Genomic DNA, 19,676 nt, shown 5'->3' with positions numbered 1-19,676 from the left:
GAACAACCTAGCTATCTCCTATGCAATCAGAACTTAAATGACTTGCCCAAGGTCACACAACTAGGAAGTGTCTAAGGCTGGATTTGAACTCAGGTTTTTCTGACCCTCTTTACCACAGAGCCACAGCTGCCTTAGTCCACTGGATCCATGAATTCTTGAGGATGATTTCATCCTCCTTTTAGGGAAAAAAATAGTCTATGTGATAGGGACCTCCTACTCTTAGTAATAATAATAGTCTTGTTCAATAAAATGGACCATTTTATTAAACTTTTTAAAGTATCAGACATCTACTTTTTGGGAAATGTACTGTTAGATGCTGAGGGGATCCAAAATAAATGTAAAGCACTGAATACAATTCAGTATTTAAATGCTTATTTGCTAGGCACTGGGGATACAAAGACAAAACAGTCCCTGTTCTCAAGTAGCAAATATTCTGTTGAGGTAAACAACATGTTCTTGTGTAAACTGACTACTTGATAAGTAGACAGGAAATGATCATAGAACATTTGTTTTCTTCTGAAGTCAATGTTGAGAAGCACATGATATGTCCTTCTAGGAAATGGACACATACTATTCCCACAGTTCTTCCTCTGAATGTGGATAATGTTCTTTCTCATAAGTCCCTCAGAATTTTCCTGGACCATTGCATTGATGCTAGTAGAGAAGTCCATTATATTTTATTGTTGAGCTGGCCTTTTAAAGCCTTTTTCTCTATGTCACTTCCTGTCCCTTCCCCACTTTACAGGAACCAATCATAGTCTTTCAATTTGCCTAGTACTGCCCAAGGTGGGGGGGCAGTGACCTTTGAAAGTCTGAGCTTACTCTAGTAAGACTTGCAACTGCTCTTACTTAGTATCAGGTAGGGGTACTTTAAGTTCTTGATTTGTTTAGCTAAAAATAGAGAAGGGGTGAGTTAATCCTGTCTTCACAGTTTTTCCCCCTAGAAATTCTATATGTGAAATTTTAATTCATATTCTAGAGGAAAAGGGAAATATACTTCTCATACAAAAAGATCTTAATAGGATTTTTGTTATTATTGTCATTCAGCCATTTGAGTTGTGTCTGATTTTTCATGGCCCCCTTTGGGGTTTTCTTGGCATTGATACTGGAGTGGTTTGTCATTTCCTTCTCTAGCTCATTTTACAGATGGGGAAATGGGGGCCAACAGGGATAAGTGACTTGTCCAAGGTCATACAGCTAAGAAATTAAACTTGGTTCTTACAGATTCCAGGCCCAGCACTCTATCCACTGAGCCACCTAACTGCCCCTAAAAAATGAGAACTGGGGGAAGTGGCTAATACTTCCTTCCTTTTATCTCACCTGGTCAAAAGAAGGAAGACAATAGATGCTCATGGAGTTAGATATTTGGTGTAAACATTTCTATCTACAGGGAAATAGGAGGGAAAGAGGAGAAAGAGAATGGGAAATTAGAAGGAGGGTAGATTAAGGTTGGAGTTAGTCCTAAACAAAACAAACTTTAAGGCTATAAACTGTAGTTCATTTTATAGATGAGGAAAGGAAGGCAAACAGGAATAAGTGATTTACCCAGGATCACACAGTGTCTGAGATAAAATTTGAACTCATTTCTTCCTGACTACAAGCCCAGTGCTCACTGAGCTACCTAGCTGCCCCAAAAAGGGGTATGAAGGCCATATGCACATAACTGCATATAGATGTGTATATTCACACACATATATAAAATATTAATCGTATTATAAAAACACTTTAGGAAATACAAAGTGCTTTATATGTGCTCTTATTTAATCCTCACAAACCCTGGGAAACAGGTGCTATTGATACACATTTTACAAATCAAGTCAACAAGCAGATATTAAGCAGCCCTATATGCCAAAATATGGAGGGGATGAAAGTAAGGAATCAAGGGTCAGATGTTATTTGTAAGCCTGGATGACTGGGGAAATGGTGGTGCCATCAACATTAAGAGGAGAGTGCAAACATCAACAATATGGAAATAGGTTTTGATCAAGTACACATGTAAAACCCAGTGGAATTTCACGTCAGCTACAGGAGAGGGGGAGGGGAGGGGAGGGAAAGAACATGACTCTTGTAACCAAGGAAAAATGTTCTCAATTGAATAATTAAATAAAATTTTAAAAATTAAAAAAAAAACAGTAATGGGAGACAGGAGAGTTTGGGAGAAAAAATAAATTCGATCTTACACACGTGAGTTAGAAATGTCTCCAGAATGTCCATTTTGAGATATCCATAAAGCAACTGAAGATGTGAAACTGTCAGGAGAGAGGTTAGGGATGAATAAATAGATCTGAGAATCATCTGCAAAGAGATGATAATGGAATTCATAGGAGCTGATGAGATCATCAAGTGAAACAGTCTAGAGAGAAGGCCTGGGGCAGAGCCTTGAGGCGTACTGACTTTTTGCCAGCATGACCTAGAAGATGATCCAGCAAAGGAGACTGGGAAGGAGTGGTCAGACAGGAGGGAAGAGAACTGGGAAAGGAGGGTTTGAGGATTTCAAAACCTAGGGAGAAAAGAAGATTAAGGAGCAGAGAGTCATTGACAGTTTTAAAGACTTCAGAGAGGTAAAGAAGGATGAGGGTGGAAGAAAGGCCATTAGACTTGGTAGTGAGTTGATGGTCCATAACTTTAGTGAGAGCATTTTCAGTTGAATGATGAGGTAGGCAGCTGGACTGGAAAGGAGGAAAAAGTGAGGGTGAGAGGGAGAGAAAAGGAAGTGGAGACCCTGATTATAGACAGTCTTCTCAAAGAGTTTAGCAAAGAAACTGAGGCAGACAGAAATAAGGTGATTTGCCTAGCTTGTACAGCTAGTGTGTAAGTAAGGGAGGATATGAACTCAAGTCTTCTTGAGTCCATCATGCTATACAGTATTCAGTATCCACTGAATATATATAATATGAATTCATTTATATTAATTAAGAATGATAAAAGATAGCAATTGCAGTTACAAAATTTTAGAAGTAAAATCATCTCCTGATACATAATAAAGGGGTATATAGGCCAGACATAATAAAAAGCACTGCAGAAGCTAAAAGTTTTGCTGGCCTTTCCTGAAGCCCCTAAATGTCCTGGTGAGATTATCCTAATGGCTGCTAAATGGATTAAAAGAGAGAATAAATATACCACCAGGGTTTGTATTCTCTAGTTGCTGTTGATGGTCCTAAAAAATCTAGATCATCAGTATAAAGAAAATGAAAGTGAACTATTACCAGGCCTACAGAAACTGGAGATTCTGATGAAAGCAGGTACCGACCAGCCACTAAGATATGGTGTCTGACCCAAAGGTCTTGCTGGAAAATTGCTAAACTCTCTTGAGAACAGGACTAGAAGGGCAGAGAAAAGCAGAAGATTCTGGAGGGACCAACCCATCAGAGGCATGAACTGGAAGATGTGTGGAGAATGAATGATCCAGAATGTGTAGACCACTGTGGTATGATGGGTAAAAAAGAGCCCAGAGAGAAGTTTTGAAGAAATCAGAGGATGAGAACTCAGATGATTTCAGATGCAAACCAGAGCAAGTTACTGATACTCACCAGTCAAGTAGGTGCTGGCAGTAGGCATCAGCAGCAGTGTCATGGTCACCCACAGTAGGGACCAGCATCAATGTAGGTTTTAGTATAGTGAACAGCAATATTGTCGACCCCATCAGAGTAGGGACCAGCTTATGACCCATGAGTCATGGGTGCCAATATTAGGTAGCATTGCTAGCAGTGTTCATAAGTAGGTTTTGATTCTGTCAGAGGCTGAAGCTTCCCATCTCAGCCCTGTATATAATTGAAAATGTAGCAGTCCACCCCTAGCTATGGGCAAGGGAAACAGTATGTACAGAGTGGCTTAGAAGAGAGCATGCTCAGTCTTGCACATGGCTGGGAAAGCCTCTGACCCTTGACCCCAGCCTCCCCCAGGTTAGGCAGGAAAACAGGTTTCTTTGTGCTCACCTGGCTGAGAGAAACCACACCTATACCTTGTCATTGACCAATGATAATCATCCCTATGTATTGTGTATATTTGCATATCAAAGAGATTAAATACTGGGCCACAGCAAGCTCCGCCTCTCGATTCCCTCTCTCTTCCTCTTGAGATAAGATAAAGTCACAGATCTCAGCTCTCACTGATGCCTGTCCTAGCTGGAGCTTGGCCAAGCTCCATCTTTGATTCCTTTCCTTATCTACCTCTCCCACCTGGGACCTGGCCTTCGGCCAGGCACTTTCTTTTCTCTATCATGTCTCCGACCTGTGTGGTATTAAATTTGGATCTTTGGACGGTATAAGCCTTCTGAGTAGTCCACTGATCGGAGTTTTTGCTGTGGCTCCTTTGTAATCAATAAGGCCTGGATTTCTGACTCATTCCTGCCACCTCATATCTCTAAGTTGGCTCCGCCATCCCCCTCGCAGCATCCAGAACTTCTATCCTTCCTCTATCTTCCTCCCTTGAGGCTTCTCACGGGTTCGAGGAAGCTTCAGAAAATCTGTTACCTTAAAAAAGAACTACATTTCCTGGGAGCCCACTGACTTCCTGTCATTACATACTTCCTGTAGACAGGGGATATTAAGCGGGGACATGGAGGGTCCTGCCTCTTTACTTCCTGTCCCATGCTTGGTGGTGGCAAGGCAGGAGTTTGAACTGGCTGATCAGCCATAGGCACTTTGTCTTTATTTTGTATCCTCTTTATTCCTTGATTTCTAATGATCATTAATAAATCTCCTAAAATAGAATATTTTTATTTATTGAGACTAATTTAATTTTTTATACCTGACACCCTTACCTTCTCTATTAGCCCAATTGGCCCCCACCTATAAGAAAGTGACCCCTGTCCTTAACGAATATAGATGCAAAAATGTTCAATAAAATACTAGCAAGGAGACTATAGCAACATTTCACAAGGATCACTCACTTTGACCAGGTAGGATTTGTACCAGGAATGCAAGGATAGTTTATTATTAGGAAAACTATCAGCATAATTGGCCACATCAATAACAAAACTAACAGAAATCACATGATTATCTCAATAGATGCAGAAAAAGCCTTTGACAAAGTATAATACCCATTCCTATTAAAAACACTAGAAAGCATAGGAATAAATGGGTCACTTCTTAAAATGATGAGTAGTATCCACTTAAAACTATCAGCAAGTATCATCTGTAATAGAATTAAGTTAGAAGCCCTCCCGGTAAGATCAGGAGTGAAGAAAGGATGCCCATTATCACCACTATTATTTAAAATATTAGTAAATATTTTTTACTAATAAAAAAAAGTAAATAAAAGCTAGTACAATAGTACTAGAAATGCTTGCAATAGCAATAAGAAAAGAAAAAAAAATTGAAGTAATTAAATTAGTCATCACTCTTTGCAGATATGATGGTATACTTACAGAATCCTGGAGAATCAACTAAAAAACTAGTTGAAATAAAAACTTTAGCCAAGTTATTTTATAATATCATCAGCATTTCTATATATTGCTAAGAAAGTTCAATAAAAAGAGAAATTGCATTTAAAATCACTTGAGACAAAAGTAATTTCATCTGGAAGAATGAAAAATCAAGAATATCAAGGAAATTAAGGAAAAAAAAACTGTTAAGGATGGGGGCCTAGTGGTACCATATCTCAAACTGTACCATAATGCAGGAATCATCAAAACAGTCTGGTACTGCCTAAGAAATAGAGTGGTGGACCAATAGAATAGATTAAAATTTTAAAATACAGGGGTAAATGACCTTAGCAACCTAGTGTTTGATAAATGCAAAGACCCTAGCTTTTTTGGGATAAAAATTCAGTATTAAACAAAAACCGCTGGGAAAACTGGAAAACAGTATGACAGAAACTAATTATAGACCAGTATCTCACTCCCTATAATAAGATATGGTCAAAATGGGTATAAATTAATTAGGGGAACACAGAATAGTTTACCTGGCAGATCTATGGAGAAGAGAATTCATGACCTAACAAGAGGTAGAGAGCATTATAAGAAATACAATGGATATTTTTGATTACATTAAATTAAAAAGCTTTTGTACAAACAAAACCAATGTAACCAAGATTAAAAGGGAAAAATTTTTTAGTAAAAAATTTCTCTGATAAAGTTCTAATTTTTCAAAAAGATCTCAAATAGATAACTAAGTTAAATTTATGTCATTCCCCAATTGACAAATGGTCAAAGGATGTGAGCAAAGTTTTAAGATGAAGAAATCAAAGTTATCGATAATCATATGAAAGAATATTCTAAATCCCTCTTGATTAGAGAAATGCAAATTAAAGCAACTCTGAGGTACCACCTCACACCTATCAGATTAGCCAATATGACAATAAAGGAAAGTAATAAAAGTTGGAGGGAATGTTGCAAAATTAGGACACATGCATTGTTAGTGGAGTTGTGAACTGATTCAATCATTCTGGAGGGTGATTTGGAACTATGTCCAAAGGGCTATAAAACTGTGCATACCCTTTGATCTGATAATAATACTTCTGGATCTATATACCAAATCGATCATAATAAAGGGGAAAGGACCTACTTGTACAAAAATATTTATAGCTCTTCTTTTTTGTTATGCAAAGAATTGGAAATAAAGGGGATGTCCATCAATTGGGAAATAACTGAACAAATTGTGGCACATGTTGGTAATGGAATACTGTTATGCTATAAGAAATGATGGGCGGGATGATTTCAGAAAAAGCTGGAAAACCCTACATGAATTAGAACATAGTACACAGTAACAGCAATGTCATACAATGATCAACTGTGGAAGACTTAGCTAGGCTCAGCAATACAATGATCTAGGACTATTCTGAAGGACTTAAGACAAAGAATACTCTTTACCTCCAGTCAAGGAATTGTTGGAATCAGATGCAGATCAAAGTGTACTATCTTTCACATTAGTTTATTTACAGTTTTATTTTGGGGTTTTGGTTTTATATAAGTATTTTCTTACAATGACCAATATGATAGTGTTTTGTGTGATAATACATGTATAATCCAGATCTAATTGCTTACTATCTCCAAGAAAGAGGAGGGAAGGGAGAGAGGGAAACACTTAGGACCTTATAGTTTGAGAAAACATATGTTGAAAATTGTTATTATATGTAATTGGGAAAAGAAAATATCTTTGAATTAAAAAAAAAAAAAGAAACTGGCCCCTGAGGATTACTATTTGGCATGGTCTATTGGAACCTGCCAGCCAAGTATCTGCTAATGGATCAAGTTCCTGACAAATGCTCTCAGTGAGCCAAGCTGCTGGGCACATGATTGGCAAGAGAGCCTCAAGAAACAGATGGGATGAATAAAACCTAAATTTACACAGATACCTGGGTTTGGCCAAATGGTCTGGGATATGGAGGGAAGAAGACTGAATAATTAGTTTCTTTTTTTTGGAATCAAAACCAAGAGAGGAATTTCTCCATCTCTATCCCATCTATAAAAGTTGTGAGGGACTTCAGTGTTTTGTTAAACTGAATACCAATGCGATGCTGCTGCAAGGATGGCAAAGGTTTGAGGGTAGGTCTACTTTTTATCTTGGCATGGGAGCTATGATGTCATGTTGTGGTGGGTACAGGACCATATGATACCTCTAAAGATGAAGCAGCTACTTCTGCCCAGTGTGGCGACTTCCTGTAGTTAAAAATCTACTTCCAATTGAAAAATGTATCTTGTTGTCTCCACCCTCCCATCTCTAGCCAAGAGGTTTGCCATGCTAAATAATTTCATTATCCTGCCCTTGACCACTTAAACCTGACTGCCCCACCTCCCAGAAGCCACAACCACCAAGGAGCAACATCCCAGAAATCAATTAATTTCTTGCATTTGGTTTCCATGGAAATTTATCTGATAAGAATCCACTCTTCCCCCTTTTTTTTAAACCCTTATCTTCTGTCTTAGAATTGATATCACTTCTAAGACAGACAGCTAGGCAATAGGGGTTAAGTGATTTGCCCAGGGTCATACAGCTTAGGACGCATTTGAACCCAAGACTTCCTATCTCCAGGTCTGGCTTTCAATCCACTAAACCATCTAGCTGCTCCAATGCACTCCTTAGGCAGCTGACTATGCTGAAAGCACATCCATGCTGTGGCCCTATTCCTGGTGCTGTTTCTGCTTCACACCAGGAAATACACTTCCCTCAATCACACCACCTTCAGTCTTCCCACATACCAGATTTTAAGATTCAGGACAGGATCCTGTAGCATTCCAAGCACATTCACATCTATGAATCATAAATGATTGTATGATTACTGTGTCTCCAGGCATAAGGTTATACTCGGATGTTTGTGAATGTAACCTTGACCTGGCCATGTGGCCCTTGCCTAGGACAAACTCATTAACATGCTGGGAGGTTTGTAATCTACACGCCCAAAGGTGTTACCTCTACCTTGCCTCCCAATCATGATTGTCTATGCTTTGTGATGTGATGACGTCCAAGCAGGACAGGAATAAATTCAGAGGCAAACTGGAGATCCTCCTCTTGAACTTCCTCTCCCCTTTCTTGGATCTCTGCTCTGCTCCTGATCCTCTTCCTCTTCCTCTCTCTCTCTCTCTCTCTGAATCTCTTCCTCCCCCAGGCTCCTGCCCCTCTCCCCTATGCACTCTCCACCCTAATCTCCTTCTCGACCTCTTAAGCCCTTGATCCTCATACTTTCCTCCCAAGGAGAAAATCATAGGGGTTTGCCTGCCCTAGTCAATCACTAACTTGTCGGCGTCTGTCATTCTTCACCCTGGTTCCCTGATTCCCTACCTCTCCTCGGGTCCCTATCACAAAGGACAACCCCCTCCTTGTAGACCCTGTTTATCAGGGCTCTACAGATCCTTTGGAAATGTGGAGATGAAGTCTAGGATCTGTAACAGTTAAAATTAGTTTCTCTGCTAAAAGTATTATATTTTTATAAGGTTTATTAAAGATTAAGAAATAAATACAAAATAAGAAAACACATGCAACCTACATCTTGCCTGCCTGATAGCCAGCCGAGTGTGCCTAGAAGCAGAAATGGAGAGGAGTAGGAGGTACAGTCAGTTTAAATACCCATCGTGTTCTCGAACTCAGGTGAGGACTCAGGGAGATTTTAGGGCATTCTGGGAACTACAAAGGACTTCTGGGACTTGAAGTCTGGGGTTCAAATCTCCATTTTACAGATCTCGGGGCCTTCTTGAAACCCTGAAGCTGCTGCTGTCCATTACTGGTGATGAATGGCTCTAAGACCATTTAGAGGTCCCCGAGAAGTGTTAGGTGGAATGTTGGGAGCAATATCTATTAAGACTAAAAGACCCCTGCTACTGAGGCTAATTTTTTCCTAAGAAAGGTCATGAAACTGTCCTTGAGTGAACTGATCTAGGAGACAAAGACGTAAACTATCTTGGCAAAACTTGCTGGTTTCTTAAGCCTTTAAGCCCAGGGCACAGGCTCCTTAGTTTGGACAGACTTCCCATGGCCCAAAAGAAACCTTTTGACATGACTCCAGTTGAGTGGGGCCTTACCCAACTGAAATAATGTGGGGTCTACTGAGTATTTTCATGTTATTGTTGAGTAAACATCCTCTGGTTAAGTGTTGGATGGCTTACCAAGATCTCATTTCATTCCAACCTCATCTGTCTAGACTACCCCAAGTCAGACCCATACCAGAACAAGATATTCAATCACTGAGCCCAGGCTTATAGGCTAGACTGAGTCTGAGCCTCCTCCCATCATTATATATTTTAAATGACCCTCCCACCCACCCCCACCATCCACCTACAGTATGGTAGAAAGAAGGTGGGGGCTGAAACAAAAGGACTTGGATTTTCATTCCTAGCCCACCACTCCTCAGCTCTAACATTCTCACTGCCCACCAGTCACCTTCTACTCTGGAAAAACTCAAGACTGTGTTTGGATTAGTGGCTTTTTCTCCAAGATCACTAATTTGGGAAGGGCCCTAGCCTTGCCTCCCCATCCTTTCTGCACCTGTCCCTGCCCCTCCCACTTTACAGCTGCTCTGTGATTTTTCCCAGTTTGAATGTAAGTTCCTGAGGACAGGATCCTATTGTTCCCCTGGATTGATATCCTCAGGGCTGAGTATAGTACCTAACACATACTAAGAGGTTAATAAAGTGCTTTACCTATCCATTTATTTTCTACATGACTTTGCATAAGGCATTTCTTCTCCCTAGCCCATTTCCTCATCTCTATAATGAGGTTGGTCTAAATCCTCTACAAGTTCCCTTCCAGTTCTAAACCTATGATCCTCTAGCTTGTTTTTAAACCTTCTACCAATTTGAAGGCAGAAAAGCAGCAGGGGCTAGGCCAATAGGGTTAAGTGACTTGTCTAGGATCATGCTGCTAGGAAATATCTGAGGTCCAATTTGAATTCAGGTCCTCAAGCCTATATCTTTTCTATAGGATTCCCTGCAGTTTTTTTTTTAAACATAGTGAGTTTTCCCAGTGAATAAAAATGTTTTTACCCAAATTTTTATGGAACTAAGTAAAACAAACTTCTTCCAGCTTTTTTTAACATTTTCTAACTTGCTTGGCATGGAGAACAGTAGGAGTTCAGAACTGGAGTCCAAAGACATGGGTTTGAATGCTGGTTCTTTTACTTACCAACTATATGGCCTTCAGCATGGCAGCACTTCCCTCTCTATTTGAGATTAGAATCTTTAGATTGCGGATTTTCAAGGTAGATGGGATCTTAAAAGTTCAGAGTTCAAGATCCCAGCTTTTGGGACAAAACCCCACTATTTGACAAAACTGCTGGGAAAACTGGAAAACAGTATGGGAGAGATTAGGTTTATATCAACATTTCACACCTTACACCAAGATAAGTTCAGAATGGGTGAATGACTTGAATATAAAGAAGGAAACTTTAAGTAAATTGGGTGAACACAGAATGGTATACTTTTGAGATCTTTGGGAAAGGAAAGATCTTAAGACCAAGCAAGAGTTAGAAAAAATACCAAAATGTAAAATAACTAATTTTGATTACATTAAATTAAAAAGGTTTTGTACAAACAAAATCAATGCAACCAAAATTAGAAGGGAAGCAACAAAATGGGAGACAATCTTCATAACAAAAACCTCTGACAAAGGTCTAATTACTCAGAACTAAACCAATTGTACAAAAAAATCAAGCTATTCCCCAATTGATAGATGGGCAAGGGACATGAATAGGCAATTTTCAAATAACGAAATCAAAACTATCAATAAACACATGAAAAAATGTTCTAAATCTCTTATAGAGAAATGCAAATCAAAACAACTCTGAGGTACCACCTCACACCTAGCAGATTAGCTAACATGACAGCAAAGGAAAGTAGTAAATATTGGAGGGGATGTGGCAAAACTGGGACATTAATGTATTGCTGGTGGAATTGTGAATTGATCCAACCATTCTGAAGGGCAATTTGGAACTATGCCCAAAGAGTGCTAAAAGACTGTCTGCCCTTTGATCCAGCCATAGCACTGCTTTTGTACCCAGAGATAAGAGATAATAAGGAAAAAGACTTGTACAAGAATATTCATAGCTGCACTCTTTGTGGTGGCCAAAAATTGGAAAATGAGGGGATGCCCTTCAATTGAAGAATGGCTGAACAAATTGTAGTATCTGATGGTGATTGAACACTATTGTGCTGAAAGGAATAATTAACTGGAGGAAATCCATGTGAACTGGAACGACCTCCAGGAAGTGATGCAGAGTGAAAGGAGCAGAACCAGGAGAACATTGTACACAGAGACTGATACACTGTGGCACAATTGAATGTTATGGACTTCTTTACTAGCAGCAATGCAATGATCCAAGACATTTCTGAGGGACTTATGAGAGAGAATGCTATCCACATCCAGAGAAAGGAACTGTGGGTGTAGAAACACAGAAGAAAAACAACTGCTTGATCACATGGGTTGATGGGGATTTGATTGGGGATATAGACTCAAAACAATCACCCTAGTACAAATATAAATAATATGGAAATAGGTCTTGATCAATGACACATGTAAAACCCAGTGGAATTGCATGTTGGCTACAGAAGGGGGGTAGGAGGAGGTGAGAAAAAGAACATGAATCGTGTAACCATTGAAAAATTTTCTTAATCAATTAAATAAAAATTAAAAAAAAAATTCACACCTTCCTCATTTTACAGATGTGGGAACCTCAGCAAGAGTACTGCCTGGTAGCTCTATAGATCAGTGCTGTACGTGGCTGTGAGCAATGGTAACACTGCACTAAGAAAGCCTCTCATGGACAAATGTGGGGTTATCCACCCAGATAAAATCCCTATCTTTGGAGCACAAAAGCTACCTCAATCTTTTTCGTGCATGTCATTCCCACTCCTTTTGGTCAGAGGAGGGATATCACATTACTTCCAGGGCAATCAGCTCGAATCTACTCTAAATTTAGAGAAGCAGCAGATATAAGGCTGTACAATTGCTTTATTTGAAATTTCAAGAGCATATGACAGGAAGGTCACAGCTTCCTCTGAGATCCAATTTTAAAGGTTCTCAATTGGCTGGTGGGGCCAATAAGGATAATTCTTCTTGTCCAGTTTGGTTTGAGGGAAAGCTTCATTCAAATCCTCAATGGTCATCTGTTCAAAAGGAATTATATTCCTGATCTTTTCCAGCTGGAAAAAAAAAAGAACATAAATAAGAAACAGTAAGCCACAGTGAACAAGAATCAAATGCAAATTGAAAGTAACAAGGAAAAAGACTTGTACAAAAATATTTTTGGCTGCACTTTGTGGTGGCAAAAAACTGGAAAATGAAAGGTAGTAGGAAAGCAGCCAGTAGACAGGGGGAAGTTTAGTGAGAAAGTGGAGATGATGGAGAGGGCAGCCTGTCAGAGGAGATGGAGTATAAAATAATCAATTGGGGAGTGACTGAACAAATTGTGGTATCTGATGGTGATGGAATATTATTGTGCTGAAAGGAATGATGAACTGAAGGAATTCCATGTGAACTGGAAAGACCTTCAGGAATCAATGTAGAACAAAAGGAGCAGAACCAGGAAAACATTGTACACAGAGACTGATACATTATGGCACAATCGAATAGAGAATCGACTTCTCTACTAGCAGCAATGCAATGACCCAGGACAATCCAGAGGAACCTGGGAGAAAGAATGCTATCCATGCCCAGAGAAAGAACTGTGGGAGCAGAAAAGCAGAAGAAAAATATATGATCAATATGATCGATCATGAAGTTCGATATGGATATAACTCTACTGTAAGGATGAATAACATGGAAATAGGTTTTGAACAATGATACATGCATAAACCAGTGGAACTGCTTGTCAGCTCCAGGAAGGGGGAGGAAGGGGAGGGATCATGAATCATGTAACCATGGAAAAATATTCCAAATAAAATAAATAAATAAAATAAAGGGCAAATTAAAAAAGAATCCAAGGCAAATGAATTCTATTAGGCAGGAGTAGATAGAAACAGAATCAGGGAGAAGAATGTGTGAATAACATTTACCTCCTTCTGAAGTTCTACAATCCTAGCATTTGAAGCTTTCACAAACTCAGCACCAATTTTCACCTTTAAGAGATTGGATAAATGATTGTTTTAAAAAAACCAAATTGTATTTAATAATTGCCATGACCCTGGAATTTCCTGGTTTCCTTGTACCAATGGCTAAAACTGTCCCCAAAATTCTATTTTGTTTGCCTACATGAAACAAGATTTAGTTATCTTCCTTTTCTTGGTCAGTGTATGCAGCCTTGTTAGTGAAGTCCTTTTGAATAAGAGAGAGGGAAAGGGCCTGGATCAGTAATTTCACAATAGAGAAAAATCCTGAATGAGGAAGCTCTCTCCACTTGTACTAAAAAGGGGACTTGCCTAACATGTGTCATTCAGGAGACATATTAAACTACAAAGAAATCAGAAATTATGGCTTTTAGTGATAAAGCAGACTCAACTTCTCTACAAAATAGGAATGATATTTTCACTGTTTTTTTTTTTGCAAAGAAATTTTTTGTAAAATTCAAAGTACTTCAGAAATGTTATTTTATTTATTTTTGAATATTTCAATAATAAATTTATATGTATATATTTACATGTGTAATATGTACATTTTATTTATAAATAAATACTATATTCAGATATATTACCTACAAAATTATTAACCCAAGTAATTTTGATTATTTAATGATTGGGTTGGACAGTAATCTGACTTTGAAGCAGGAAAACTTTCCCAGAAATATCAGATAAAAATATAAGCATTTTTCAAATATCTGGATTTCTAACACCATTATGAACACAAGCAACCCAAAAGTCAGATATTTGAGTAGCATTTCAGCCATTTCCTAAACTTGGGAGACTACAGGGGTCCATTCAATTCTTGCTAGGATTTGACTCAAGTCACTGCACCTTAATCTAGACACTCATACTTTTACCAGGTTTAGGAAAATTCCACAAAATTGAGCAGCTTTAAGCACTTACATCTTCCTTTTCTTCAGCATCCACTAGGGAAGTGAATTTATCTTCTGGTATGGGTATCTTCAAGTCATTGAACTCAGAACACAAAAACAAGAGTATTAATAGTCAGTACAACTGGTAACCCAGAAAAGGACTTACAGCAGCCAATCCATATAAATGTTTCTCAAAAAAACAAAATTACCACTTCTAGGGTTGAAAGACTTAAGTTCAAATCATATATTTAACCTTTGGGCAAGTCAGTTACACTCTCAGTGCCTCAGTTTACTAATCTGTAAAATGAGGTGGCTAGACTAGTTTTGTTGGTTTTTTTTTAAAACCCATACCTTCCATCTGAAGAATCAATACCGTGTATTGGTTCCAAGGCAGAAGAATGGTAAGAGATAGGCAATGGGGGTTAAGTGACTTGGCCAGGGTCCCAGTGAGGAAGTAGCTGAGATTAAATTTGAACCCAGAGCCTCTCATCTCTAGGTCTGGCTCTCAATCTACTGAGATACCTAGATGCTCCCCTAGAGAGCTTTAAAATCTCTTCCAAATTTACATCTGTAACCCTAAAAAAAATACCAATATATCTCTATTTAAAAAATTAAACAATGGAAAGTCATTAATATAAAGGAAGGCACAAGATAGAGACTCAAAGGTAAAATAAAGGCAAGTACAGAATGGAAGAAAAGCAAAAAGTCAAATATTAGAGTATGGACCTATATTTTATCTAGTCCAATTTCATACTCTGTGAAGAATCTACTACTGTAATACCTCTTGATGGTCAGTCTATGCTTGACCTACAATGGAGAAGAACTTATGAGTTACATGAAGCAAGCGATTCCATTTTTATCTTAGGACAAAATCTTTCTCCTTTTAATTTTTACCTCCTAGTTCTGCTTGTCTGCAAATACAAAGAACAAATCTAATAATTTTATCCTGTAATATCCCTTCAGATACTTGAAGACAAATCAAACCTATCTCCTTCATTTGTGTCACAATATTTCTTGCCAAGTCAAAATCCTGCACTTGTACAAATGATTATTTTATACTCCATCTCCTCTGACAGGCTGCCCTCTCCATCATCTCCACTTTCTCACTAAACTTCCCCCTGTCTACTGGCTGCTTTCCTACTACCTCAGAATATGCTCATGTCTCTTTCATCTTCAAAAAAGTAATTTGATTGTCCATCCCTGCTCACTACTGTCCTATTTCTCTCCTGCCTTTCATGACTCCTTGAGAAGGCTATCTACAATCAGAAGTGTAAAAAAAAACAAAATTTCAAATGTTACAAGAGTCTTCACTTCTGTTCCTCTCTCTTAACTGTATGCTGTCAGGTTTCCAATCTTATGATTAAACTGAAGCAGTTCTTTTCAAAGCTACCAATGATCACTTAATTCCAAATCTAAATCCTCATCTTTCTTAACCTCTCTATAGCCTCTAAGACTAAGAGGATCAATGATACTTTTCTCCTAGATACTATCTTTTTTTTTGATTCCAAGACACTGTAAGATTCTTTGAGAACTTTCCAAAATCTCATCCTAACTGTCACATCACTGCTCAATGTCCTATGCTGGAACTTCATCCAGGGCCTGCCTACTAAAAGGGGATGTATTCCACGGTTCTACCTCAGATTTTCTCTTCTTCTATACAATTACACTTTGTCATCTCATTAACTTAGCTAAATTCAATGATCATCTCTATTGAGATGGTTATTTATTTATCCTTCCTTAAACTCTTTCCTGACCTCCAATCTCTCATTTCCAACTACCTGTTGGATATCTTGAACTGATTATCCTGTAGACATTTAAACTCAATATTGCAAAATTAAAGTCATTATTTTTTCCCCTTATGCTTTCCCTTCTTCTAAACTTCTATTACTATTTAGTCTCCCCAGCCACCAAGGCTTGCATCCTACATATCATCCTAAACTCCTCATTGTTTCTCATCTAATATCCAATCTGTTGCCAAGTCTTGTTGATTCTGCCTTTGCAATATATATCCTATATGCCCCTTTCTCTCCTTTGACACTGTCCCAAAAAGTTTCTTCCCACCCAAGTCTATCCTCCACTCAACTGTCAAAATGATCTTCCTAAAATGGTAAGTCTGACCATGTCAATAAATTCCAATGGCTCCCTATTACCTCGAGGATGAAACATCTAATCCTCTGTTTGGCTTTTAAATCCCTTCATAATCCATTCCCTTCCAAATCCCGACTCTCCTCTCAAGTACTCTGCAATTCTTGATAATGGCTTCCTGGCTATTCCTCTAACAACTAGTCATTCCAACTTCATATATTTTTACCAGTTGTTCCTCCATACCTGAAATGTTCTCCTTTCATCTCTTTCCTGGCTAGTTTGACTTCCTTCAGGATCTAGCTAAAATGTTGCTTTTTATGAGAAGCCTTTCCTGATTCCCTCAAAGCTGCCTTGCAAAGATTATCTTGTATACAGTCCTGTATATACCTTGCTTGTACCTAGTTGTATGCATGCTGTCTCACTTTGTATTCCCAGAAGTTAGCACAGTGCCTGGGACATAAGGGTACTATGCTCACTGACTTGATTTGACTGCTGTCACATCAGCCTCTGACTCTTTTCTACTTCAAGCTAAATATCTTCAGTTACTTCAACAAATGCTTATTTGAGTTTCCAAGTTAATACTTTACAAAGAGAAACAAGGAATGCAGCTTTGTCAGTATGCTTTTGCTCATAATTGACAGTAATGTAAATAAAAAGGGGCATCATAAAACTTTTTTAAAAAGAACAAGAGACTGAAGACAAGTTAGGACAGATGTCTCAAACAGTCATTATTTTCCCTCTGGCTTTATGATTTTAGCGAGTTTGTTGCCCTAGAAAAGAAACAATTATCTATCATCAACTGCTCTGATTTTAAATAGTTTGTTTCTAAATTGGCTTTGGCTATTCACGTTATCATTAAATTTCCCTCTAGACTACTAGAACTGCCAGTAACCTCTCCTCACTGTCACCCTTAAAAACCCTACTTTTTCAAGATGTTATTGGTTTTCCTGCTTCCCCACTCACAAATTAATTTCAAGAAATGTCAATAAGGTTTTTAATGGTGGCCTCACCTTCTTCTCAAAATCTTCTACAAGACCAGGCTTGGCAACATTTTGCTTGTAAAAAGCCCAGTTGATCACTTGCGGCTTCTCGGACAAGGCAGCCAATCTGCCCAGATGGAAAAGCAAGAGTTAAGACCAACATATGGCAACTAAAGAAAGTTTGTATTTCCCATTTTCTTCCATGAGTCAACCCAGAAATAATATAATATCTAGACCTAATAATGGAGGATACAGAACTATGAACACTTAAATTTTGATGCTACATAAATTCTTTAGCTTTCTTTCAAACAAGAAGGGAAATGGAACTTTTACATTATTCCATTACCCTATCTAGAGTTCAGAGTCCATTAAACTCCCTTCTCTCCAACTTACCTGGTAGTAAGAAATTCATTTTGGGATTTCAAAGCATTAGCAATGGCTTTCTGGTTTTTAGGGATGATCTCCCCAAATGCTACCCAATCAATAGTTTTCAGAGCAAGCTTTCGTCCAGCCATCTTAGAACTGGAAAACAGAAAAAACAAAATGGGTCAGAAAAGAAATAAAAAGCCCATAATGATGTAATGAATATAAGTTCCTTAGGATGGAAGTTGTCTTTCTTTTTCTATTTTTTCTTTTTAACCCTTAACTTCTGTCTAGAATCAATACTGTGTATTGGTTCTAAGGCAGAAGAGTGGTAAGGGCTAGGCAATGGGGGTCAAGTGACTTGCCCAGGGTCACACAGCTGGGAAGTGTCTGAGGCCAGATTTGAAACTAGGACTTCCCATCTCTAGGTCTGGCTCTCAATCCACTGAGCTATCCAGCTGCCCCCAGTAATTCAAACTTTTGAGAAACAACACCAAGATCTCTGTTATCTAGTTAATGTGTGCTCTTCCAATACTTGTTGTTAATTTCTACAGACTGGGGGCAGCTAGGTGGCTCAGTAGATTGAGAACCAGGCCTAGAAACAGGAAGTCCTAGGTTCATATCTGGCCTCAGACACTTCCCAGCTGTGTGACCCTGGGCAAGTCACTTAACCCCCATTGCCTAGCCCTTACTACTCTTCTGCCTTAGAACCAATACTCAGTATTGATTCTAAGACAGAAGGTATGGGGTTTATATAACATATAATTATATATAAATATATAATATAACAAAATATAATACAACATAAATATATATTAATAATTTCCACAGAGCTAGAAAGATTTGATTCTTTGAAGAGGGCTTCCTCAACCAATGCAAAGAGAGTAAAAGAAACATGGCAAATGACTGTTTCTGGAGGCATCAGAACAAAAGAAAAATAAGATTAAACCAAGGAAGAACCTCCTGAGAGAGGTGGCAAATAAAGGGGTTGGTTAAAGAAGAAGGTAGAGGAAGTTTCTTTCAGAATCCAAAAAAAATAGGATGGGCACTCCACCCTCTTCCCCCCCTCCCCCCATTTGCTTGGATGGGCTCAAAGGAAGCCTGATGGGAGTAAGAAACGTCCAAATCAGATTTTTATAAATTCTTGAAAGCATGTGGGTAGCAAAAGGATTGCATAAGGGAATACAATTCAATTTTCAAATATCCTTAGCTCGCAAGAATATCACAACCTTAAAGCTACTGAATTAAGAATGATAGATAGGTTGGAAGGAAGACAGAATTTAGGTGCTGAAAGGAACCTTACAAATCATCCACTCTCCCTCACTTTACAACATGAAGAAACTGAGGCCCAGAGAGAAGCGGGGACTCGCCCAAGGTCTCATACATATTAAATTAAGCTGGGCCTCTATCCCCTATGATCTGTTGTGTAAAGTTTCACTGACCCATGTCCCTGGCTCCCTTCTGACAGGTGGAGTCAGGGCCCGGGAAGTACTGGCCTTCCCGGAGGCACACAGCAGAGACCCAGGAGTACACCCTGGGTGGCAGAGGCCTGGGAGCTACGGAGAAGGCCGGGAGAGGAGAATGCAATGGCTAAAGCAGGTGAGTGCTAGGAGTAAAGTTTAAGCAAAGCTTCGACCCCAACTCACCTTCACCGACCCCGGCGGCGTCTATCCCTGGGCAGAGAGCAGCCGGAAAAAGCGTCACCGGAAATCACCTTCAAACCAATCCCTCTCCGAGGTAGGCGGGTCTTCCTTCCACCCACACCAATGGAAATAACGAGAGGGTCCCAGAGGCCCCGCCCTCTGAGGGAGGGGGTGTGTGCCCGGCTTGGGGTGCTGGCGGCGCAGACCCCTCCTTCCCCTGCCGTTGGGCCGGTCCGGCTCTCCCTGC

General features: G+C 39.1%; 1 protein-coding gene across 2 annotated transcripts; it reads right to left on the bottom strand.

The window, feature by feature from the left end:
* Window positions 1-12,362: 12,362 nt before the first annotated feature.
* ATP5PD (ATP synthase peripheral stalk subunit d) lies at window positions 12,363-19,569 on the bottom strand. 2 transcript variants are annotated; one of them, XM_001369588.3, is made up of 6 exons: window positions 19,433-19,569; window positions 17,817-17,945; window positions 17,454-17,550; window positions 14,390-14,461; window positions 13,424-13,486; window positions 12,363-12,571 (listed from the first exon to the last, which is right to left on the bottom strand). In XM_001369588.3, exons 2-6 carry the CDS (start codon window positions 17,936-17,938, stop codon window positions 12,440-12,442), a joined length of 486 nt encoding a protein of 161 aa, XP_001369625.1. In that variant the 5' UTR covers window positions 17,939-17,945; window positions 19,433-19,569; the 3' UTR covers window positions 12,363-12,439. The 2 variants fall into 2 exon arrangements, with proteins under 2 accessions (XP_001369625.1, XP_056673160.1); XM_056817182.1 differs by having other exon boundaries at window positions 19,229-19,449.
* Between the last annotated feature and the right edge of the window lie 107 nt (window positions 19,570-19,676).

The sequence above is a fragment of the Monodelphis domestica genome, chromosome 2, assembly GCF_027887165.1.
Source record: "Monodelphis domestica isolate mMonDom1 chromosome 2, mMonDom1.pri, whole genome shotgun sequence".
NCBI lineage: Eukaryota > Metazoa > Chordata > Mammalia > Didelphimorphia > Didelphidae > Monodelphis > Monodelphis domestica.
Note: the sequence above shows the minus strand (reverse complement) of the source record. Positions and strands in the feature narration are given on the sequence as shown.